We start from the raw sequence: 27,451 nt of genomic DNA, 5'->3' as shown, positions 1-27,451 counted from the left end.
TAATTCGCCCCCCCCTCCACCATACCAACACTTTTCGAAATAAACTCCTAAACTCTAATTTTGGACAGTATATCTAACTTTCTGTAGCAAAATAGTTTTGAAATTTGGGTTGACATTTTTTGAAAATCCCTTAAAAAAACTGGTAGGAGATTGAGAGCCCAAACGCCCCTAAATGACTATAAAAATAGCTGCGAACTACTAAAAAGTAACTAATGGTTTTAAAAAGGTTAGCTGCAAAACACCAATTCTTCGATTTCTTCGTTTTTTTTTCATGATTACGGAATATCTGCGTTCTTTCAAGAGCATGTTATTCTGTTTAAAGTACCATTCATTGTGGGTTCAGTACGTTGAAGGGGGGGGGCGGGTGCGAAAGATGAATTGTGTCGGTAGGGACGGTAGGGGCCACAGAGCGCATTTTGCGGGGGGGGGGGCGCAATGTTCCTAAGCACGGCAACGGCACTGCATACGAGCTACCCGAATTACCAGAAATTCGAGATACGAGATGGCTTCAGAGCAAAAATCCTCCCCTATATGCGAATGAAAATCTAAGTTACGAGTTTCCAGATGCAACCGCTAGGTGGTCGAGTGTGTCGTGTTTCACTACGTCTCCTTAATGGTGCCATTTTAATTCGAGATACGAGTTTCATCCGGGAACGAATTAATCTCGTATGTAGGAGGTCCACTGTATCTCATAATCTTATTCATACACGTAATTGCTACCGTTGGTAATACTTACTTAATTTTCTACCTTATCAGTTTTCGTAATTTTTGGATATACTGTGACGTGAAAATTAAGTGGATACCATTAGTTTTACTTTAAATTCAATATTTCGATTTTTGAATTTTGCTCTTATAGCAAAGAAGCGCCCCCCCCCCAAAAAAAGCCCGGTGCCTACAATCGACAGATATTTTTTAATTCGTGGTTTTAAGCAAAAACAACATGACCACGGATTACTGTCATGTCGAAAATAGTAATATATCCAAAATCTACGAAAATTCATCGAATGCTATTGTGTTTTTAGTAAAAAAAAAAAAATGGTCTATCGCTATGGTCTAAAACAGTACGTCAGCCATTACAGTGGTGAAAAGAGAGATAAATATGCCCCCTTGTATTCGCAATCTTCAAGGTGTTCACATCTAGGAAAAATGTCACTTCCTCCAATTTTCCGTAAAAATTATTTTTAATTGTAAACAATTTTCTACTGGATGAATTTTCGTATTTTTTGCAAGTATAAAATTCAGTTGGAAGGAGCCGTTTTTATTTCAAAAGATCCTTGATTGGTATTTCGGTGCTTAGAGTCGACAAATCGATTTTAATATGTTGATTTTTGCCAAAATCAACAGTACTTACTTGTCATGTCGAAAATAGTAATATACTATATTACTATTTTCGACATGACAAGTAAGTACTGTTGTTTTTGCTAAAAACAACATATTAAAATCGATTTGTCGACTCTAAGCACTGAAATACCAATCAGGGATCTTTTGAAATAAAAACGGCTCCTTCCAAATACTTCATCAACCGAAAAAACAAAGTCAGACAGAATGCTTGTTGTAATAAAAACCAAGAAAACATGAAATATGTATGAATTATTAATTGCAAAATATGGTTAATAGAACAATTAAAACATTTTCATATACGTAATTCAATCCCAGAACTAAAATATATTTTAACATATATTTTGAAAAAATCTTAAGAAAAAAAAAATAGGGAAACAAACTTTGATTAACTCACATAATTAACTCCAATAATAGATAAATAATCCGATAAAAGCGAAATATGTTTTGTTTAATGCAGCGTAAAGTTATATCACGAGTGCTGTTAATAATGTTATAGAAAAAGCCTAATTTCGCTTATCGAGTTGCCGAGCAGGTGGTAATTGGCGTCATAAATCTGTCTCGATCAGCCAATAATCGGCGCGTATAGGCGGCCCAAGAAAAGTAAGTACACACATAAATATTTGGCGACGCCATCTCCGTGACGACAAACACACCGGGTCTCCACGATCAACCTCGTCGCGTGTTTTCGTCAACAACAATATGGAGGAGACAGTCACGTTATGAGAAAAAGTTTCGACACAAGACAGTTACTGTAATACCTTTTTTTTTAAATTAATTTTAAAGGACACATTTAAAGCGGTGTTTCAAAAACAGTTTTATTTAATGGTGGTGGCCTTATAAGGTTCTTCTACAGAATTTGAACCGAACTGTTTTTTTTTTTTTTTAATCTTGTTCTCTAAACTGATCATAAGTTTAGTTCGGTAAAAGTCAGTCCAGTTAGGTTCAAATTCTGTAGAAGCATCCCTTTTCCAATCAACAAAATTTTTTAACGAGACAGGTAAGTTGGGTTCTGTTTTCTTTTTAAATTCCAACCAACATTTACAAATTTCACTTAACGGCAAAAGTAGAATATGTACTTCAGACGAAACTACAGCACATGAATACAAAACTGTGCCTCGTGTTCACTATTGTTGTATGGTATTTATTTGCTTCACTGCAAAAGCAAATTAGACACAAGATCGTTTTTAATGGGGGGGGAGCAGCTCCCCCAAAAAGGGGGCACTCTGGCAGTGTCCAAATAAATAGTAATTGCCTCGATATGAAGGATTTCACCTACATAGATCAAGAACCAATTACTTAAGTGAAGCACTAGAACAGACACTTTGATATATTAAATGTTTTATTCACAAGAAAAAAAAATACAAATGGGAAAAATGAACAAAACATTTAGACACACGTTGACATATTAAATGTTTTATTCAGGCTAAAAAGTTCAACATTAACAAAAAAAACTCAAAAGGGGGGAAAGTGTGGGTCGTTGGTCATCCTTGTCACTCCGGTATCCTCTTCCACCATAATACCGCATTCACTCTTTCGTACTGGGGGACGTCCTACTTAGCACCCAATTGTTTAAAACATTTTTTATTATCGTGTAAAAACAGAAAAGATAACAATAATGATACACTTTGAGATATTAAATCTTTTATTCACAGGAAAAAAAAAATACAATTGGGAAAATGAACAAAAATTTAGGCACAAGGCCAACTGAAAAAGAAGTGGGATGGTGAGGTTGGTCGATCCATCTCGTCTCTATTGGAAATTTTAAAAGATTTCTCTCTCGGCCAGCATGGTTACCCTTTTAAATTTGTATTTTGTGTGTGTGTGTGTGTGTGTGTGTGTGTGTGTGTGTGTGTGTGTGTGTGTGTGTGTGTGTGTGGTAGGAGGTGGGGGGGGGGGGCTATTTAAACCCAATTTTAAAACATTTTTTATGCCGGCCGGAAAGCCAAGATATGACCGGGGCTCAGAAATCCACTTTTATTGAACTTATGTTCAATAAGTTAAGTGTGACAGTTTACAAAAAACTTCATTGATTTGGTTGGTTGTTTTGTTTTACGGCATATCAACCCTTTTCCGGTTATTTAATGCCGAATCCAAAGATTTTGAAGAAAAATATTTTAATAGAATATATTTGTTGTTTTCAAGTCAGTTTCTATTTAACCCATAGTTGGGATCCGAGTGGATCTGGGAGCAACGACAATTAAAAGGTGGCTCCACACTCCCCAAAGCCTGCAAGCTGGGGCCTCACCATTGGATATAGTTTAAGGTCATATCCAGGACTCCAAAAAACTTCATTGAATATATACATTATATGTATATACTTTTTACAAGCGCGTGTGTATATATATATATATATATATATATATATATATATATATATATATATATATATATATATACTAGCAAAGATACCCGTGCTTCGCACGGAACTTTGTTGCGCACTCGGGTACCAAAATCTGTGGGCACCTTTCCAGTAAGTTGATGTTGTAAGAGCAACGATTGCATAAGGTGATTAACATTTTAACTACCTCTTGTAGTGACTGAAATTCAATCAGGAACTTCACAAAACATTTTCATCAAAAAGGAAGGTTACTTGATGTTACATAGTAAATTTTTCATTGAAGTCATTTTCAACTCTTGCTTAAATTTTATCTTGCACATTCAATACTAAAAACTTACCACAATCAGATCATGTCAGTTTTTCCTCATATCCATTTCTCGAACTTTTCACTAAAGAGCCTCAGGGTAAACTACATTTCTGCTGCTTTGATTTGGAGCCAGAATGTAGAGTTTTTCTGAACTTCCTGTCCGGCTGATGGAGACGTAGAACATACCGTGACTGAAGCAGTCTGATGTCAAGTCTACGCCAATGGTGTTAAATGTCTGACCTTGACTTTTGTTTATGCTCATTGCAAAACACACCTTCACAGGAAATTGGAGTCTCCGGAATTTAAATGGAAGTACTGAGTCCGATGGAACTAAGGGGATCCTTGGCAGTAGAACGGTTTCGCCTTTGTAGGGACCACAGGAAATGGTGGCCTCAAGTACATTGGTGTGCAATCTGGTGATAACACATCTGGTTCCGTTTGTTATTTTTGGCGGTTCCAAGGATCAAAGAATCATGATTGGCGATCCAATTTTGAGATTTAAAATGTGTGGAGGCATTCCAGATATCTCCAAAGAGTTTAAAAACTCCACAGGGTAGTGAACAGCTTCATATTCATTAGTAGCTGAATCAACTGACTTGTATTGCTTTGTGTCTCCTGGAAATTCATCCATTATTGAATTGTTCAAATGATTCACATTGCTGTTTAATGGCGAAATAATAGCCCTCTCAGCAAGCCAATCCGGTGATTTTCCATTGTTTTGCAGGTCTGGGTACACTTTGTCTTTCAGTTGCTTCTGATTACCGACACATTTACCAAGCGCAGTTGGAATCTTAATTGTGTCAGGTGAAGAAGGGATAGGAAACTGACCATTACCGATTTGGAGAAGCAATTTTGAGAAGTCTGCTGCAGCTGTGTTATCAGAGATATAGGCTCTCATATTAGTAGTCAGTCTCTTCACTATAACGTGCCTCCAGAGATAGGATTGTTTCAAACTTGCATTGACAATGTTAGCCCTTGTGCCATTTTTAACCACTGGGAGGATTTGACGGAAATCACTGCAAAATAAGGTTGGAATGCCACCCATGGGATTCTTGTTTCCTGTGATGTCTTGCAGTGTTCGGTCAATTGCTTCATAAGCACTCTTGTGCGTCATTGGGGCTTCGTCTACAATGATTGCAGAGGTGTCTCTAATTACATTTGCCAAGGCTGAGTTACCAGTAATTTTGCAAACTGGCTGATCCATTCGATGAGTATCCAAGGGTACTTTAAAAGTGCTGTGAAGAGTGCGGCCACCTTGTAGTAGAGTAGCAGCAATGCCACTGAATGCTGTTGCAAGCACAATCTTTCTCATGGATCTAATCTTTGCAAGGATCAAATTGATTACAAAAGTCTTGCCCGTACCACCTGGAGCATCAAGAAACATCATGTTTTTGTTCATTTCACCTTGTGCTTCCAACATTGCCATGAATGAATTGTAAACTTCTCTTTGAGAATCGGTCAGTTTTTCTTGCATATTTTCTGCTTGTAGGGAAGTTCTTCAAGATTATAAGTAACTTCACGTTGATACTCTCTCGCGAGTCTTTCATCTCTCCCTTGCATTGGTGCAGGTAATCCATAGCTTGCCAATGGTTGACCGCACATAAGGAGAACTTTTTCTTCAATTAGACAAAGAGTTTTATTGTAGATGTCCTCATTAAAATCTGCTTCTGAATTGTTAACTTCTTGCCTGTATCTGTGAAGAATGTCTTCAGATATTACATCACGAAAAGCCATCCAGATCTCAAGAGGATTTCTTGGCTCACAGGCTGTTAAAATTATCACAAATAGGCTTCGCAAATTTGAAGGTGATTGAGTGGCACTTGCCTCTCCTACTGCTTGATGCAAGTGATGGTCATTTTCTAGAAGGCCTCGAGCAAGGCACGCTGCTCTGTATGTTTCAAACACCTGACCATTGTATGCTCGCAAATTTTGAAATGAAGTTGGACCAGCAACCTCATTGAGCAACAGGCGTAAGAAATAACACTCCCCTGCTTTTGGACTAATCGTGTAGATTCTCCCAATGCATGGAGCCTTCCATACATCATCATTTTCAGTACCTTCAACTTGTACCCCACGCATTCTTCTCATCCATTTCTTTGTCGATTTGTTCCAAGTGTAAAACTCAGGGACTTCTACGTATTTGAGACCCCTTGCAAAGTCATCCTCATGGCAGAGTTGAAAAAATGCTGTCAAAGTTGTGGCAGGCGGTGGACCTTGGGCTCGTTCCAGAGCAGTATCAGCTGAGAACATGACACGCTGCCCATTTTCAAGATGAACAGAAAGTTGTACAATTGGGGGGAAATGTTCATGGATGGGATGTTCCAATATCCTCCAGGCTGCCTCTGAACTGCCGACATACCTTGCATTCTGGAACTGCTGGATCTCATCCACAATGTGACTTTGTACTTGGCCTTGTTGGTTAGCTGCTCCATCAGTTCTTTGTAGTTCAAACACTGCTTGATCACATCCTTTATTCACGTATTTGAGGACATATTTGATGCTTTGGATCGAGCTGCAAATTTCTACGTTAATGTGAGCGTTGAACTGCTGAAGGAGGACCTTGTTGTACGGAACAATCCACTGGTTTGTTATTTCTTGATTAACATACCGACCATTTCTCTTCATCCTTATTGTACCAGTCTGGCCTCCATCTTCTGGTTTTCTTCGCCTGTACTTGGGGTAAGAGTCTTGGCCTTGCTTGGTACACTGAAGAAATTCTTTTGGGTATTTTTTGGAACATTTGTTGTCAATCATACATGGACAATTTGGATTAAATGGTCCACAAGGTCCATGCCCCATATGTGCCATCACTTTAGCATGAAGATCAGGATCTTCCTCTTTGTCAGGGATCTCTGCAGATATGCAGAGATCCATTTTTTCTGGTAGAAGTTTGTCCTCTGGGGCCTGCCAGGTGAGGATGTGTGCATGCGGCAGCCCTCTTTTTTGATATTCAATACTGTACAGGAAAGCCCTCAACCTGCCAAATCCTCCCTTTTTAATAAATTCAAGTAACTTTTTTAGCTTCTGCCTGAAAACCCTGGCAACAATATCTGGACGATCCTGAGGGTCTTGCCCTTGAAGACAATTTTCTGTAATTTCTGTCCACTTTGGATTTGTTGTGAACGTGATGAAGAGGTCGGCTCGGCCCATTCGCCGAACATATGCCATGGCATCACTTTGACGCTCAAACATGTATCGAGGGCCTCCTGTATAAGTTGCCGGAAGTACAACTCGTTGACCAAACTGTTCTGGATTCCCATCCTCCCTAAGAATTGAATCTCTCAAGTTGCTATAATTGTCAGCTCTCAGGGTCTGTTGCTCACGCCTAAGGAACTGTAAACATTCTGTTTCAATCTTGCAGTACACATCCACCAGCCATTGTTGAAATAGCCTTCGGTACCAGAGAAAATAGTTTCCAGGCCGAGTCATTAAATGGTACGAATAAAATTGCTGTTGGGTAACTTTTCGCCCATTGGATGCCTTCATGTAGATGTTGTAAGATGGAGAACCATAGGGGTACATTAACGGGTACATTAAAGTATCATAGAGGGGATGTAGTTCGGAGATCCATTTTAATGTATCATTTCTAAAACGCAAGACAATATCCCGGTTAGCTGTTGGTTCATTCTCCATTAATATTCCAATCTCATACGTTGTTGTTGGAGCATTGAATCGCCGTGGATGCTCTTCTTGCGGCCTTTGGTCTTCCCTTATGACAACTTTATGTTCTACCAAGTGTTCTTCTTCAATCCTCTCCTTTGTTGTTTTCAGCTGACAAATAAAGCTGTTGTTCTCATGTAAAAATTCAGTCAGACTTTGGAGAATGTCTCTATTGAGTCTACTGTCACGTCCCCGATTATGTAGTTCCTCTTCCAGACTATCCAAGAAGTAGACTTGAATAAACTTTGCTGTTTCATCTTCAGGTGGTAAAAGACTCCCAATCTGGTGGCAAACCTGGCCTCGAATTCTAAAAGAAGGATTCCACCCAGCTACTGCCGCAATTTTGTGACCAAATGATGCCATTGCAAAACAATTGTTATAACAGCGTAGATTTTGCAGAAAATCTTTAGAGATGGGACCATTGCCGGAGAGCAAATCTTGAAGCAACTGAGGCAGTGGTGGAAAGCTATCAAGCACAACTTTGCCAGAAGAACAACAACAACCAGGGGTTTCTCCTTTAAATTTTACAGCTGAGCAATGTTGATATACTTTGTCCATTTTTCCTATATCAGCTGTAGTGAGAGAGTCATTTTTGTTGTAGAGCAATCCTTTTCTATTGCAGTGTTCTATTTCATGGTGTCTCAAAGCAGTCATTCGTTGTCTAGCTGCCTCGTTTTCTGTCAATTGCTGGGGCAAAGTCATACTCTCTCTCCATGCAGCCTCTCGTTGTTGCCCTTGGTATAGGCGAAAGCTTCGTTGGGTTTCCGATTCATTCTGATGTCGTTGAGCCACTCTCAACTGACCTTGTGTACGTCTACTTACCTCATATAATTCATTCGATCGTAATATTGCTTCTCTTTCCAGTGCATATCTTTGCCTTTCTTGAATTTCATCTTGTGATGAATTTAACCGCCTTACAGCATGTCTAGTTCTGTCAGCTTCACGTTGGGTTTCTCTTTCCAAATCTGACAGTCTTGCTCTCCTTTCTCTTTGACGTATCCTGTTAAGTTCTAGACGTCTTTCTCTATCTGAATTGTTTTCATTGGAGCGAATTGCAGCAACTCTTAGTCTATTAGCTTCCAATCTTTCCATTCTTTCTTCCTCACTTTCGTTTCTACTTCGTTTGGGTGGCATAATTTCGGTTTTAAACGGAATTGTTTAACGATATTAATGATTGTAAATTAATTAAGCGTAAAGGAAATGTATACTAACTGAAATGGACGAACTATAAATAATATTTCTGAATAGTACAATTATAAACAATTATATTGTACCTATTTACTATGCCTCCCCACGGGACAGAGTTAGACACCAGGGTCGTTTTTTAACGTGGAGAAAAGGTACAAAAATAAAAATTGTCTCAGTCGTGAAGGATTTCTCCTCCACCGAAAGAGAACAAGAAAATGAAGTGCAGCATCTGAAGAACAGATACTACACTTTGATCTTGACCAAAAGGAATGAATAAAAGCGACCTACGTGTGACTCATTACGGGTGTAAACGTCACAGTCTAAAAGTAATAATTAAAAAAAAAAGTAAATGTAAAATAAATGTAATACCAACTTAGGTTAACTAAGTAAACAGTACAATTAAAACAGTTCTATTAAAACAAATAATTACTAAGATCTAGGTAATTGTTAGTCTCATTGTTATGGTTTTAAAGAAAAAAATGTGTAAAAAAAAGTTCTGCTTTTGTGAGTACGTGTATTTCTTTTAAATTACACAACCTTTTTATTTTATTATTTATATCTCTTTTAAATTTATATATTTTGTTAGTAAACTGGAAGAAATTCAGTTGAATAAAACCTTGTTCGTGTTCTTTGCGTTAAACTCATATTTTTATAAAAGGTTCATCCGGTTTAAAGAAAGCACTAAGTTTAAATAAGACTGGAAATAACTAATTCAATATATAAATAGAAAAATGAAATAAATATAAGCTTTAAGTCTTAAGATAGTAATAATCAAAATGTAATAAATTATTTGTAGTTCAAATCTATGATAAACAGGCTTTCGAAATAGGTTCGACCAGAAAGATTAAATTGGAACGAAATTATAATCTCCGTGCCATTTTCAAAACAACCCCACAAAAGTAACGATATCCTGCAGTTGGTTAAATGACAATGGTTGTAAGAAAAATGTAAAAGAAAATGCGCTTATCTGTTTATTTTGACCTGTTTTATTTAATTAAAAAAACATTGGCTATAACTGGAAGAGAGCGTTATGTTTTGGGGGTTGTTTAAAAAATAGAATGGAAATAAAGTTAGTTCCGTTTTAATTGTGTTTAATTGCGGCAAGCGCTAACAAAATCGAAAAATCACTGTTTACATTCGAAATGTTAACTTTTATAGGTTTACAGGTTTGCTGACAAGGCTGGGGGTGTTTAATACAATTATTTTACTAAATTGATTTTTTTCATTTAAAAATAAAATTATTTATTTTTTAATAAAGTTTTATTTTAAAATATTTGTTTTTGTTTATTTATATAAAATTACGATAGTTGAAACGGAACGAAATTGAAATTTCCATTACATTTTCAATACAATCTCAAAACATAAAGCTTTGCTCGCCAATGAATTGTTTTGATAATATACGTAAAGTGAAATAAATCGAATATAAAATTAAATGAAAATATATTAAATAATTAAATGTTAAATAGATTTTGTAAATAGTACAGTTGAAATGATTAGAATATTTCCAATATGTAATAAGGTCGAGGTAATTAGTTAAAGAGATTTAATATAATGTGATATGCAAATGAGCATAAGTCATTCGATATGGGGGTGATTTGTAGACTAGTATATAAAGAAATTAGGCATAGATTCTTATGTCTCCTATAACAGAAACATCCTAAAATGGGTTCTAATGTTTCTCTACAAGGAGAGATCTACCCTCTTACCTCCTTTATATTTCGTTGATGATGGAGAGCTGTACACACAGACAGAAACACACGAACCCTATTACTTTATAAAAATAAAGATATATTAACTTTCTTGAAGTTATACATTTGGATTTTACCGTCACTGGATTATTTATCTTCCACCGACTATCCATTCACGTGTAATCACCTTTTTCTTCACCGTATTCCCTCTGCTTCACTTTTTTTGTTTTCAAGTAAGATCTTTGACTTACTTGTTGTTTCATCAAATACTTCTGCATGCAAAATCCGATCTCGCATTTTGCTAATTCCTACCCTCTGATAAGAAGGAAAGTATTTCTTCGAAACTCCGCGGATTAAGGACTATCCACTTATCTAGTGTTTCCTTTTCAGATTAAATATGTTTTTAACTCATTTCAAAGTGTTTTTAACATGTTTTATTAACTGTTTGCTCGTGTGTATATATATATATATATATATATATATATATATATATATATATATGTGTGTATATATATATATATATATATATATATATATATATATATACGAGCAAACAGTTAATAAAACATGTTAAAACACTTTGAAAAAGAGTTAAAAACATATTTCATCTGAAAAGGAAACACTTTTATTTTATATATATAGATATATATATGTGTGTGTGTGTGTGTGTGTGTGTGTGTGTGTGTGTGTGTGTGTGTGTGAGTTTATATATATATAATTTACAGAAGGTCAGCAAAACATCGATACCGTCGGTTTCAAATAAGATATAAAGTTTATGGTCGAAAATGTTGGATTCTATTCAGCCTCTGTTTATATCTGTTATTTCCAGGAATGAACAAATATAAACAGGCTGAAGAGAATCTAATATTCTTCGATCATAAACTGGCCCACCTTATATTGGACTTGAAACCGACGTTATCAATGTTTTTCTGACTTTCCGTGTTTTTTTTTTAAATAGTACGCTCTTATATCGAATTTTTTTCTTCATAATCGAGCACTTTGCTGTTATTCATAATTCATATATATAAATATATAATATATATATATATATATGTATATATAAATATATAATATATATAAATATATAATATATATATAATATATATACAATATATAATATAATATAATATAATATATATATATAATATATATATAATATATAATATATATATACAAATTAAAATATATAATATAATATAATATATATATATATATATATATATATATATATATATATATAATATAATATATAGATTTTGTTATTGTTGTTTTTTCATGCGATACATATGGTTAATATTGGCTCTGCCTCGAAGCTCATTTTTTTTTTATTATTTTACTTAGAAAGTCGCCCTTTTTAATTTGTTTGGACGTATATAACATTTTTATTTATTTATTATTTTTAAAACAGTAATCTACGTACACGCTTGTTTCGAGGTCGTTACCTCTCGTCAGCGTAGTTCATAGTTATATAATATGTGTGTATATATATATACAGTAGCGTCCAAAACTAAGGGACAAAATTTTAAAACCTAAATTTTGTTAGAAATAACAGCTGTGAAAAGCTGAAATTTTGACAACTGGTAGTCGTTATCATCCTAAAATTTGAATCATTTGTAAAGGATAGAAAAAAAATTATAACAATTATTTGTTTATTTTCAAAATAGGAACGTCCAAAAGTAAGGGACAAGATTAAGAAAAAAACAATGTAAATAGTATGTTATATTCAATTATTTTTATTATTTCCTCGAAAGAATAAGTCTTACTTAGTCATTTGTAAACGTTGCATCAACCGTCAAAAACTTGATTACTCTGTGAGACAAGCTATTGTGAAGCTAGACAAGGAAAAGCACACAATTAAAGAGATTTCAGAGAAATTGAAACGTTCCAAGAGTGCTGTTAAATCCTACAATGACACTGGCAAAATAGTTAGTGCTTTTAAAACCGGCAGACCCTGGAAAACTTCGGCAAGAGAAGATCGAATAATGCAGCGTATGTCATTAAACGACCGTTTTAAGTCTTGCACAAAAATTAAAAGGGTTATGAATAGCACCTCATGTGTTAATTTGTCAAGACAGGCTGTTTCTAGACGACTGCAAAAAATATGACTGTTTAATCGATTTCCAGGAAAGAAACCACTTGTTAGTTCGAAGAATAAGAAGAAAAGATTAGAGTTTGCAAGCAGGTATTTAATTTGGACATATGAAAATTGGGCAAAAGTATTTTTCAGTGATGAAAGCGAGTTTAATTTATTTGGAAATGATGGGAAAAAACCAATGTAAAGAGACCTATTGGTGAAAGATTAAGTGCAAAGTGTACAAGTTTGGGGGCAGAAGCATCATGGTATTTGGAATGTTTTCTAGCCAAAGTACAACGCCTCTTGTCCGGTTACAAACTCGTGTAAACGCGCAGATCTATAGAAACATTGTTCAAGATCATGTTGTGCCAATCATACAGAATTCAGGTTTCGATACGGCTACTTTATGCAAGATAATGCCCCATGTCACACAGCAAAGGTAGTAATGAGTTACCTTAGCGAACAAGATTTCGAAATTATAGATTGGCCATCGCAAAATCCTGACTTAAATTCAATAGAAAATCTTTGGAAGACCTTAGGAGTGAAAGTTATGGAAAGGAATCCTACTAACACGGAGGATTTGTGGGTGAAGCATCAAGAAGAATGGTCTAAAATAAGTATCGAGGATTGCCCAGAACTGATTCGTTTTTGTAATCGAAGATGTGCAGCTGTCAAGGGCTCATTTACTAAACATTGATTGTATTTTTATTGGGTTTTTTTTGGCTGTTTACATTGTTTTCCTCAATTTTGTCCCTTACTTTTGGACATTTCTATTAGAAAAATAAATGAATAATTGTTATAATTCTTTTTCTATCCTTTGCAAATTATTCAAATTTTAATATATTAATATGGATGATAACGTCTACCAGTTGTTAACATTTCAGCTTTTCACAGTTGTTATTTCTAACAGATATTAGGTTTTAAAATATTGTCCCTTAGTTTTGGACGCTACTTATAATCTCTAACTATATAAGAGCAAGGTACGTCCAAGTATGGAGTACTGTTGCCACATCTGGGCAGGAGCTGCTAGAAAGGACTGCATTGATAGAGTTCAAAATAGACTTTGTAGCCTAGTAGGGGATGCCTTTTTCTTTTCCCTGCAACCTCTTTCTTACAGAAGAGATGTTGTGAGTCTGTTTCCGCTTAATCGTTATTTTCATAGCAAGTCTGAGCTTAAATCTATGGTCCCCCCTCTCGCCAAACTTTCACGAGAAACACTTGTCTAACTGAAAATACTATCAATAATTTCCCTCACTCTTTATCTGTGCCTAAACCTAAACGTAGATTCCATGAACAAAGTTTCTTTCTTAGAACCACGCCTGTTGAACTGTCTTCCGTTTGCCTGCTTTCTAGCTGGCTACAATATGGTTGTTTTCAAGTCAAACGTAAACGAGTTATTTATGAGCCGTTCCACTAAAGTGAACAAATTTACTGAATTTCATTTACTGACGATTAATATATTGTCCAATTGACTACTGTACACTCTTTAACCCTTATCCTCGAGTGGTCTCTGGTTCTTGATAAGTGGTGATATATATATATATATATATATATATATATATATATATATATATATATATATATATATATCACCACTTATATATATATATATTGGATAATTTACCTTTCACCAGACTATCCATTCACGTGAAATCACCTTTTTTTCCACCATATTCCCTTTGCTTCACTTTTTGTTATCAAATAAGATCTTTGACTTACTTTGAGAAGAAAGTATTTCTTCGAAACTCAGTGGATTAAGGGTTATCCACTTATCAAGTGTTTCCTTTTCAGATTAAATATGTTTTTAACTCTTTTCAAAGTGTTTTTAACATGTTTTATTAACTATTTGCTCTTATATCTATAATATAAAGCTGAATGTGTGTGTGTGTGTGTGTGTGTGTGTGTGTGTGTGTGTGTGTGTGTGTGTGTGTGTGTGTGTGATCACGAATACGCTCCTATATGGTTGACTATTAACTGATTAAAAACTGATTACATATAATGATAGAAGATGTATCGAGACACAGGAATGGGCATGTTTGATCTGGCAGAATCGTGGTTCATTAAAATTGTGGGGTCTGCGTTCGCGCCTGGTCCACAAAGTATGGAAATAAAAAATTTAAAAATTAAAAAAAAAAAAACGTTTGCAAGTGTTTTTGATATAGATGTACATAAGAATACTTTGATAAGTATGTTTTAACTTAAATAGGGATGGTATAATAAAATTGTGCTGTTTGCATTCGCGCCTGGCCTCCATAGAATGGAAATAGGCACAAACTTTAATAAAGACTTTTCATATCTATCTGCGTAAGTATACTTTGATAATTATGTTTCAGTTTGAAGAAATATGCTATAATAAAATTATAGGGTGTTCGTTCGTGCCTGACCTCCATAGAATGGAAATATGTCACAAAGTTTAACAAGGTTTTTTATATATATTGTGATAAGTGTTTCAGTGTAAACAGGTATGATATAATAAATTATGGGGTTTATCTATTTTATTTTTACTTTTATCATATTTTGCTTTGGTTTTGATACCCCCAAATTCGAAGTTATCTCTTTACAACCCTTCCTTTTCATAACCTATCATACTTTAATAAAACAGAGTCCATTTTCTGTAGGCTGTTTTTGAACCCAGTCAACGACGGGTACTTTTGCTAGTATATATATATATACATACATATATATATATATATATATATATATATATATATATATATATATATATATATATATATATCGATTTTTTTGTCTTGCATCTACAGTTTCTATAGAAAAATAAAATCAAACACTTTCTAAATAAGTTTAATATTCACGAAACACAAAAAATACTTATCACAACATTTACATAAACACGCAAACGTTATGCTATACTTCATTTCAGGGAATAAAGTTTTAAAACGATTTAATTAAAAACATATTAGTTCCTACTTTTCAGTCAACAAATAACTAAACATATTTACAGCATAAAAACAATAAACACATTATTCAAAATTAAACAGTCTTACATTACGAAACCCTGGAATAAGTGAACCATTGAGGTGAAATGGGTTACTAATCGATATACCGCCATCTTCTTAAGTGCCTTTCTCCACAGTTTTATATGTCTATGACTATCAACAACTCATTAAACTAAAACAAACAGAAAAAATTTAATAACTTTTTGCTGATGTTTTCTTATCTTCCCGACTATTATGTAAATGGAACTTTATTTGTGCAGTGGAAGTGTGCTGGGCCCATAACCTGTTAAGTTTTGAGGCATTGTGTTGACCAAAGATGGTGGCGTAGTTGAGATCAGTAACCAAGATGGCGACCAAGAATCAAATGCGGTCCGTGGCGTAGTTAACCTCTTAAGTTCTGAGATATTATGTTGAACAAAGATGGCAGCGTAGTTCAGATCAGTAACCAAGATGGCGGCGAAGAATTAAATGCGGTCCGTGACGTAGCAAACAGCGAACTGATTGAATCCAAAATTCGACAATTTTTATAATAATTTTGCGACGTTTTCATTGGTTGTTTAGCACAGCCGTTGGTTATAAAAATGATTGGCGAATCCATTCGTCTCATACCCCCATCACAAGTCAAAAACTTTTTACAGTGTGACTTCGTTCCCTATGGATGCCAAAACGGTTGGGCCGATTTTTTTTTTTTTTTTAATTTTGCCCAAACGTGCTTTATATGCCTGGCAGTGTTCTTGGATAGGTTTTGTGTTGGAATAAGAATTCGACAAGAATCGATAATTGAAAAAAAAATCCAATGAAAAAAAAAGGAACAAGCGATTTTTACTAAAGTTAACACCTTATACAGCTTAACTTCATAAGTGCATTTTAGATGTTTTATTACCACACAAGCAGAAAGGCCCGGCATATAAAATCAACAATATGCTCTTTGATATGACAGGGAGCGTTCGAAATGAATGTTTCTGTTTAGGGCACAACTGAACCATGTTATTTGACTTTTGCAATTTAAACCTTTATTCAAGCAATTATCGCTGCACAAATAGAGAGACACGGCGTATAAAGTCATAAAATCAGCAGTAGGGTTTTTTTTATATGACGGAGGCACGTTCGAAATGAATGTTTCTGTTTAAAGCACAATTGAACCATGATACTTGACTTTTGCATTCTAAATTTTAATTCAAGCCATTATATATAAAAAAAGAATTTTATAAAATCAACAGTAGGTTCTCTACAATGCAGACTACAATGTATTAAGGACTAAGTCACTGTGAGAGGTATGTAAAACTTCCTCCCGGTGCATCGCGATGAGAGCCTAATTAGAGCAGGCAAGTAATCGATTTCATTGAAAAATGGGCGATTTCGATGACAATAAAATATGGGAAGGTGAAACCTTCGTTGATCCTCATTCAATCGCTGACAACATCGGGTCTCCCTGCTAGTCTCTTAATAAGTTTTAAAAACTTGTTATTAAACTACACTGCGTATCAAATTATTAACGAGTTTACATTTTTTTTTTAATATTTAAGGAACGAGTGCATAAAAATCCATGAAACTTTGGGAAAGTGCTTACGATACTATTCAGCTACTACAGTCCGAAAATAAAAATTGTTATAGTGAAACTATGGCAGAATATAGAAATATCTGTCGATTTCAGTGTGTCAAGTTATTAACGAGGTTGAGAAAAAAAAAACACAATATACCCATAACTTGTTTATTGAAATAATATTCAAACATTACATAAACTAGGAAAAATCCTTAGAACACAATAACTACATAGCAATTTCTACATTGACATAATTAGTAGGGCATATGCGATCCTTTTTATGAATGACTTATAAAAGATGTTGGTCTACAGAATTGGTCAAATTTGTGATTTCGTCAACAGTTATTCTTCGCGATACCTCTTGGAGAGTATCCCACAACTCATCTTTGCTCTTAAATTGGCGTCCACTTGCATAAAGACGTCGCTTCATGATACTCCAAAGCTTCTCAATTGGGTTAAAATCTGGTGAATTTGCAGGCCACTCCATCTTACGTCGCCCAGAGAACCCTAGTTGTTGCAAATACTCTTTGTTTTTGTTTGCTGCATACAAGGGAGCATTATCCTGCATACAAATAATGGTTCTTCTGAATGTAAACCTTGGCTTCTTCAGACATGGTTCCAAGTGCTCCTTCAGAAAAGCTATATAAGCATTTGACGTCATTTGTACGCCTTCTGAGACTCTCCATGGGCCAACTAAAGTACATCCAGTAATCGCAGACCAAATTATAATTTTGTTGGCGCCTTATACGCTGATGACGATGTCGTCCATCTAGAACTCATCCCTTGCTCCAGCCATCTGGGATATCAAGTGAGCAAAGCTTTGGAAAAATCCGTTTTCATGTTGTCCTCTGTCCATTTCAATCGGTTTTTATGTGATGTTGCTTTGATGGAGGCTTTGTCACAGGCTTAACAGACTTTGCCACTTCTTTCAGAAGGCGACATTGAGTACTTTTTTAGAGATTCTTCAATCCGACTTGGTCAAAGACTTCTCAACTTGTCTGCCCAGAGTTCTTAACAACTTTAATTTGGAGTAGAGAACGGCGGGAAACACCTCTAGATTTACCTTTATTAGCTCTCTTACGTACCTTTGTAGGGTGCTTGACAAAGTTCTTCAAAGTTCAATGGTATCTTCCTATCATTTTCGATATTTCGAAGGTAGTTTTACCTTTTGTTAGCTATTCTGTAATAGCACTCTTTTCAGAACTACTCAAACTACCTTTACGACCCACTTTATTGACGAAACAAACTGCCTTGTTAATAATTTGACACGTCAAATACTGTGGATTCAGCAATTACGATGTCAAGTTGTTTACATTACGCAGAACAGTACAAAAATTTCACAGTAGGCGCAGCTCAGCATTACCAACGTTTCCGAAGCTTTTGATACGAAAGTTCCGGTAAGTTTCTGAAACTGGTAAAAAAAATGTTATCTCGTTAATAATTTGACACGCGGTGAAAAGGCAGGAAAAAGTTCAGTACCTTTTTTACTTAAAAAAAAAAATTAAAACACGCACACACACACACACACACACACACACACACACACACACACACACACACACACACACACACACACACACACACACACACATACTAACTTGGTACTTCTTCAGTTTACGTCTGTTTGCTTTTCGTTGATTTAGTATATTATATGTGGAAAGTGCCCCATTAAAGAAGGATTGCTCATTAGTATTAGTAGCGCATTTCTTCTGAATTGTTATGATTTCAAATTTTCAGCGGTCAACATCATATGTTTTATTTACATACAAATACAAGGGGCCTTGCGAGAAACACCTTCTACTCTTAGGGTTTTCTCTTATCTATATATCTATAAAAGTGAGGATGTGTGTGTGTGTGTGTGTGTGTGTGTGTGTGTGTGTGTGTGTGTGTGTGTGTGTGAACACTTCTCAACCTATATACTCAACGATTTTTTTTTATCTAGAGACTTGAAATTTCGTACACAAATAATAAAAAAAAAGACTAGTAGAAATTTCAGACACGAATAAATAAAAGACTAGTAGAAATTGGAATCAAAGGGAAGAGTCAGACTCTGCAGCGAATGACAATGATAAAAACAACTGAAATTTTAAAGAAAATCCTCAAATGCGGCAGCCAACCCACATAAGCTATGAACACTAACCTGCCACAACAAAACTGCAACAGAAATAAAACGAGCAAAGAGAACTGAGACTGCAATTATAATCATTATATGAGTATTGTTGTGAGCAAGAAACTCGTAGTAATGTCAATATGAAGCGAAATCGGCGAAACATTAAATATAAAAGGACCATTCAAAAGAAACAGGGAAAAAACATTTCTGCCAGGTAATATTGTGACATATAGTTCAATACAAATAATAAAACCACGTTTTAAGAGACACTCTTTAACTTATTCTTTCAGTCCAGCATCGCTTTGCAGAAAATGTAATTTTATTATTTGTATTGAACTATGTAGCATAATATTACTTTCTGAGCATTTATTAGTACTTATTATTATTTTCATTTGTGTCAATTCTATATTTAAAATACAATGGACATTATTATATAGAAATGTTAATTAACTTATATTTGCTGCATCTTACTGTTTTTGCTTTTTCTGTTCAAAAAACTAAATTTTCCCGCTAGAAATATATCAACTTTATCAAAACATTATTTTTTTTATTTATTTATTGATTTATTTATTTACATTTTTAATCTTTTGAGATGAAGCTTCATCATTTGTGCATTTATTTATTTGCATTTTTAATCTTTTGAGATGAAGCTTCATCATTTGTGCATTTATTTATTTACATTTTTAATCTTTTGAGATGAAGCTTCATCATTTGTGCATTTATTTATTTACATTTTTAATCTTTTGAGATGAAGCTTCATCATTTGTGCATTTATTTATTTACATTTTTAATCTTTTGAGATGAAGCTTCATCATTTGTGCATTTATTTATTTACATTTTTAATCTTTTGAGATGAAGCTTCATCATTTGTGCATTTATTTATTTAACGGACTGTTATCATCATCTTCATAGTTGTTTCATCACATTTCGCCCGACTCTGACCTTCTTCAGAATAGAAATGTTGAATTTTGTAACTTATACCCAGTAATTTCTGCCTGCCATAGTTGCTGCCTAACCAATTTCTGGCCAACTAATTCTCTGGCCGGATTTGGGTAAGATTGAAACTGCTATCATCAGACAATGCTCATCTGGAACCATAGAGATTCAACGTCCCTATCCGCTGCCCCGCATTGAAGGTATTATTACCATAAATAGTAATATTCAGTACAGACCCAACAATGAAAGACCTGATAAGAACACAAAATTGGATTTATAAGACCATAAAATTCAACACTGATTGCCCTTCTGGGTTGTGGTGCAATGGATAAAGGCGTTGAATCTCCACATGAGCATTGTCTGAAGACAGCGGTGTCAATCCTACCCAAACAGACGAGAGGATTAGTTGGCCAAAAAATGGTAAAATAACAACTATGGAAGGTAGTAAATAATGGGTATGAGTTACAAGACCCAACATTCCTGTCCCGTCGTAATTAATCACCTTAAGAAGGCCAGAGGATGAGTTGGCCGAAACGTGGTGAAACAACAACAACTATGAAAATGAAGATAACAGTCTACAAAAAAAATGGATGTACAAATTATCAAAACATATTTGTTGATTAAATATTTTTATTTCATGGAATTTCCACCGGTCCGGTTAATCATAATAATAATAATAATAATAATAATAATAATAATGATAATAATAATAATGATAATGATAATAATGATGATGATGATGATGATGATGATGATGATGATGATGATGATAATAATAAAAGGCTTAAGGAAAATGAAAAATCAATAAGAGTGGTCATCAGACCATATTGTGATCCTCTTCATCACAACCACCTCCCTAAACAGTATCAAAATATATTAATAAATAAAAATGTCTTTTTCAAACAACAGATTTTGATTTGGTCTTAAATCCAAGTGAGTATTTTCACCTGTTCAAAGACATCCTAAAAAGTGTTTGTTTGCCTGTTCTGTGCTGTTCTAACAAGCAGTATTTACCTCAAAATGTACCTCTACTCTCATATGTAGCAATGGCAGCAGGTGCGTCCGTGTGTTTTTATTGTTGCAGATCGTATTATAAATTAATCAAAAGCAATGAATTAAAGATGCAAATGTTTGGCCCGAGCACATTAATCGATGAGTCATCGTTGTTCGCGGCCATTGTGATCTTGCCCATCTCTTTGTGAGATTGAACCACATCCTGTTCTGACGGAAGTTTTAGTTTTCTTCTCTCGCATCTGTTGTGGTAAGTAGATAATTCCTTAAAAAAAAAAAAAAATTAACGATTCTTAATATTTTCTGTATTTTATTCACTAGGAGTTTTCACATATATTATTATCAGTGATTGCTCACAAATAATAACAAGTGTTGTTTCCCTAGAGTCCGAGTGACAACAAGTCTCTTCAAATTTTCAGCATTCTTCACCCCTGCATATCATTCTGTATTAACACAACTAGCCGTTTACCATTTATATCTTGCAACATACGTTTTTCTCCTCTGGAATTTGAGTGAAAATAAGTTTTCCAAAGGTTCCAATATTCTCTGCACCATTTCAGTGGAGATCTACTTGGTACTCTCACTCCTCAGCCTTTCCATACATCATGACAATTATTATTATTATTATTATTATTATTATTATTACTATTATTATTATTATTATTATTATTACTATCATTATTATTATTATTATTATTATTACTATTACTATTATTATTATTATTATTATTATTATTGTTATTATTATTATTATTATATTATTATTATTATTATTATTATCATCATCTGAAGTTAGAGTGACTAAAAGCTAAATAGCTGGTTATAGTTGACGGCAACCTGAAGACTCCATTTTCATTAGTTGCTAGGGGAAGGACCCACTTCATTCCCAGGATTACTCCACTTGCCCTTGATCCTCTCATTATAAGTACCATTTTTTTAAGTCTTTGGTACAACTCAGTTGCGGATTGAACCCAAATCTCCTGACCCAAACAGCAAGCACTTTTCCCATTATGCCAACTCGTCAAGTTAACTAAATCTCGAATATTCTCCATTCCATTATTATTGTAACTTTTTGGTGTTTTCGCATCAGCCGTTTACCAATGGTTTTCAACTAATAAAGTCCAGTGATATTCCCTGGAAGTTGAATAAGAGTTAGTCTCCTAAAAAATCCTGTACTTTCTGTTATGTTGTTCAGTTGACGTCTATATAACGCTACCTGGGCTCACTCAGTCTTTCCATCTTTTCAAACATTGGATGGTCACTTCCTGTCGTACTAAGTAGTGTTGGTGCCACTACAGGACGTGGGGGTGGAGTTAGGTTATCATATTGATGTTATATATCTCGTCCTTACCAGAGTAGTATCAGCTCCATTGAAGTCCTCTTAATATGCTCCACCTCTCATCTTAGTTATGTTTGACTTCATTGGCATTTTAGTTACACTTTCTTGTGTTCAACCTATAGTATACAAAACAATTACCGTAACTAATAGGTATTGATTTGGTCCATCAACAGTTGATATACTGTAAAACAATCAAATCAATAAGTTTTCCTTAAGGAATGAGTAATGCAGCCATTTGTGGTTTGGATAGGATATAACCTTGTCACTCTCACTTCTCTTATTTTGTCCTTTAGTTCTCACATTCCATGAATAATGTTTCTGTTAAAGGAGGAAGAATTGCTGTTTTCACTTATAGTTGGCTAGTTTTTGACCTTGAAGTAATATGTTTTAGCTACCATCAAGTGGCTTCATACGTTGTCTGGAGTGATTTCCATAAAAAACATTTAAAAAATAATAAAAAAACAAAACAATAGTCTGATCTTCGTAATGTACCTACTAGCATTGGGACGATTAATCGGAATCGAAACTTTTTTATCTATCAGAATTGGAAAAATATGTGCTCATTTTCTGATGCCAAAAACGTTTTATTTTAAGGAAATGATAATTATTAATTGATTTAAAATTATTAATTGATTTAAAACTATTGATTGATTTAAAACTATTAATTGATTTAAAATTATTAATTGATTTAAAATTATAATTGATTTAAAACTATTAATTGATTTAAAATTATTAAGTGATTTAAAATTATTAATTGATTTATAATTATTAATTGATTTAAAATTATTAATTGATTTAAAATTATTAATTGATTTAAAACTATTAATTGATTTAAAACTATTAATTGATTTATAATTATTAATTGATTTAAAATTATTAATTTATTTAAAACTATCAGTACAACAAAAACTTATAGACCAATCTCCATAAGTGTATTTTTACGTTTGTGAAAAGATACGCCCATATTACATTACTTTTTACAGTAATCCGACCTTCAAAATTTCAAAAGAATCGGAATTGGCAATTTACTAGAGAATCAGTAATTGTATCGGAATCAGAAAAAATATTGGAATCGTCCTATCACTAGTACCTACACCCATACTGACAATTAAAAACATCACAATTAATGGTGAATGTGAAAAATGAACAAAAATTGCATGTTATGAATTAAAGGGAATAGGTCACCATTTAGCAAGTGCTAACTATGCCAAAGCAAACAGCACATGGTTAATGAATAAAAACGTATTTGTATATTTACAAATTTACAGCAATGTGAAAGATATTTTGAGTGATTAAATTGTTTATTAGAAAATTTCCAAAGTTCCTTTGTTTATTGAATGCTCACAGGGTGAAAGCAGGAACGAGTGTTATGTCCATACGTTTCTTTTCTATCAATGTGAACATGTGTGCGCAAATTCAGAAGATATTGTGCGTATACGACCTTTGTTAGTGTGTAGCACTCAAGGGCATAGCCAGCCATGCATTTAGTGCTTTTGGACTACCTCGCCCTTGGAGAAGTCAACCAAAATGTTTTCCCTAATTTAAAGCGCCAGTAGGGCAATCAGAGATAGACAGGCAAGCATTTGTCTTGTCATGAATAATTTGTCCTCTAATAGGGGAATTATTTACTGCTTGCTAATCGATATTTGCCTGCCATTTCACAATTACACCTCAAAGTGTACCTATTCATAGGGAAATTTTGCAAGATTGGATTTTTTTCATTTCGTTCCGTTTCATTCAAAATATTTACTAATTTATTTTCATTTTTTGTACGAAAATGAAACAAAATTTCGTTTTATTCATTTTTCGTTTTGCTTCATACATCTATAAATATTTAATTACAGCCAGAATATGGCTTAACAAAAAATATTAAACATGAAAAATTATAATTAGAGTAAACCAAAAATTGCATTTATTAATCAGGTTGAGTAATTTGACAAAGTAATTTGACAAATATAATTTGACAAAGTAATTTGACAAATATAATTTGACAAAGTAATTTGACAAATATAACAAAAATTTCATAAATCTATCAAAATATTTAAATTTCATGTTATAAGAACATTTAATGAGCATTAATTGCAATTTTAAGTTGCCCTAATTATAAGAAAAAAAAACGAAATGTAAATTTATTAAAACGAAATAAAACATATTTTGTAAAAATTTTACTATGGAAGTTTGGACCCCTACTATTAGTCCTTTCTAGCCATGCCCTTGTTAGCACAATAATAACAGCTATTTTGAAGCTACATTTAAAGTCTTATGCTAGACTTTTCTCTGTACTTACGGAAAAGTGAGTTAAATTTTTAAAAAAGGTGTTATTAAAATATGGTGAATTCAGATTTTGTCATTAATCAAATTTGATCCAAATATGGTTTAACAGATATTTTTAGAATTTAGTTTGATGGTTGCATTGCATGAGACAAAAGGTAAAACCTATTTGGCCGACATCAGGAATCTAAAAACAATTTTTAAAAAGTGGGAATTTTGATCTTGTTCGACACTGCCAAAAAGTCTAATCTATTTAGCCAACACCATGAATCTAAAAACAATATTTCTCTTTTTCTTGTTGATACATATTATGTCACTCTCTCTCTCTCTCTCTCTCTCTCGCTCTCTCTCTCTCTCTCATATATATATATATATATATATATATATATATATATATATATATATATATATATATATATATATATATATCACCATGAGAGATTTATTTTCACAGTTAGAATTCTGATCTTGTTTAACACTGTCCAAGAACTAGCTTATCTGATTTTCGAATTATGTGCTTCTTTGAACGCTAAAATATAAAAATAGAATTATACTTTTATAAAAAAAAAATTGTTTTGTTCGATCCTCTTTACAAGCAGCCCAGATAAATAATTCTCTGGAAAGAATTAATAACACTGAAAATTATGCCAGTTAATAATATCATAAAACTGTCAAACAATCGAAATATCCTAATAAAGCCACCAGTCAAAACTGAAGACAGAATCACCTCCTTGACTTAAGAGGATGTGTGCATTGTTTACAACAGGGGAACTGATGATGCTATGCCTATGAGGAAACAGCCCTTCAAGAAACGTCCTCATGTCACAGACAGACCAAGTTGAATTCCTTGGCAAATTATCAAGTCATAATTATATGAATATTAATGTGCCATGAAATAGATGCACCAGAACTAATTAATCATTTTGTCATTTGAATCTCCAGGTTAAAGATAATGAATGATGCAGACAGAAGACAGGACCAAAGAATCCCAAATACTTAATGGAGATACAGAGTCAGTGGACAATCTTTCCAAGACGGTCGACCAACTACAAAAGAAACTGAAGAAGAGTGAAGCCGAAAAGCAGCAAATATTTGAAAAACTAGAATGTCTATTGTTCCTCATAAAACGGTACGTTTTGTCTTTATATTAATAGCTCTGTTAGTTAGATTAGCTAATGCTTTAAAAGTAAGAGAAGAGTCGGAATTCAATTTTCTAAATTCACTTGTGAGTTGAATTTTCTATTTTTTTTTCAAAAGTAGAAGAATGCATTCTCCCATTGCTCAGTATGATTTAGGAAGTTCAAAGATACCTCTGCTAGGATTTTTATCTTCGACCTCCCCCCCCCACCACCACCAAATCAACAGAGATTAGAGAATTCCTGTAATGATTCGGACCCTGTTGATTTTTTGGAGGGAGTTTAGTTCTGTGCAGTTCCCAGACTTTGCCTTCTCTCTTTGAAAAGAGGTTAGTTTATTGCTAATCACCTGAAACGCCCTTATCGGGGAATGCCAACGCAGGTCAGATTTCCCCTCTTCAGGGACGCTGACTTCTCAGCCCCAGTTTCCAACCCTGGTCTCTAAGTTCTTGTAGTGGGAGAGAACTAAAAAGCCGTCCAAAGATACTTATATTGAAGAAAATAGAAAAATCTTTTTCTTTGGCAGTCGAGCTGAAAAGAGTTTAATGTCTATTTCAAAGCTCTGTTAAAAATCAGCACAAAAAAAAAGAAATAAAGAGACGTCACAATTCATTGAGCTGACTATCTACAACATGTCAGCAAAACTCCAACTGTTTCTGTTAATAATGTAACCGGTCACCTGTTTGGAATGGCCAAAAGAATCAATCAACTGTAACTTTACACCATTTCATGTAACCATAAATGTCAATACTATTCAATGATTCTGTTTAACACTCCTTTAAGTCATTCGATGCTTAAATGTTGCTTGTGGCTTACAAGACTGCACTGTGGAGACTAGGCTGTCTGAAACAGGTGGAAGCATTTACAGATAATTTGTATAGTCTTTAAAACACATTTTTTACCTTTTGAATTGTAAGCCATGTTTAATTTCAGAAGAGTTTCTGATGGTAACTATTCTGTTTCAAGTCCTGGAAATGAAGAATTTTCTGTGGGTAGCTGTTCTGTATATGTTTTGGATTTTAATATTTTGCAGGCAAAGAGCAAAAGATCTTTCTCATGTTGACATGGAAAAATTATGTGCCGGAATACGAAACAATTCAATATTTTATGGAGTAATTCTAGTTTCTGATTGGTTCCTAGCAGAACGTGGTTCCATTTAATTGGTCAGTTTCTATTGCGAGTGTCAATAAGTAGAACCTTCCAACTTTCAGTGATCATACTCTCTTATATCCAAAATATCGCAACAGGATTAGATTAGAATTAAAGTTATGTGTTAGGATATGACGTTATGGACAAGAAGTCCTAAGTGACACATAACGAAAAAGAAAGCAACATTTTTTTCTTTGGCTGGCGATCTGATTGGATTCAGACGTGATTTTGAAACCTTTATATCCATGCCTCTGAGGAGAAGCTTACAGAATGTATAACTGTCAATTATGTGTTGAAATCAAGCCACAAAAGAACACGATGCCATAGATTAAGAAAAAAAAAGTTGCTAGTGTTTCTTTTTAATTGTTAGTCTACTAAAGATTCAAAAGAAATACAAAGAAAC

The 27,451-nt window shown here is 34.0% G+C and overlaps 1 protein-coding gene across 5 annotated transcripts in view; it reads left to right on the top strand.

Moving 5' to 3' along the window:
• The first annotated feature begins 1,947 nt into the window (after positions 1-1,947).
• The window catches only part of LOC145297644 (uncharacterized), a 48,763-nt gene continuing 23,259 nt past the window's right edge, over positions 1,948-27,451 (top strand). Inside the window, exons 1-2 of one of the 5 annotated variants that reach the window (XM_080143758.1) lie at positions 1,948-2,092; positions 25,706-25,892. In XM_080143758.1, coding sequence (XP_079999884.1) covers positions 25,720-25,892 — 173 coding nt within the window. In that variant the 5' untranslated portion in view covers positions 1,948-2,092; positions 25,706-25,719. Of the gene's footprint in view, positions 2,339-21,299; positions 21,404-25,705; positions 25,893-27,451 lie in introns of those variants that run through there. The other 4 variants (XM_080143759.1, XM_080143756.1, XM_080143760.1 and 1 more) reach the window with 4 other exon arrangements.

The sequence above is a fragment of the Euprymna scolopes genome, chromosome 18 (genome assembly GCF_053919585.1).
Source record: "Euprymna scolopes isolate OS-2025 chromosome 18, ASM5391958v1, whole genome shotgun sequence".
Lineage (NCBI taxonomy): Eukaryota > Metazoa > Mollusca > Cephalopoda > Sepiida > Sepiolidae > Euprymna > Euprymna scolopes.
This window is presented reverse-complemented; position numbering and strand designations above follow the sequence as displayed.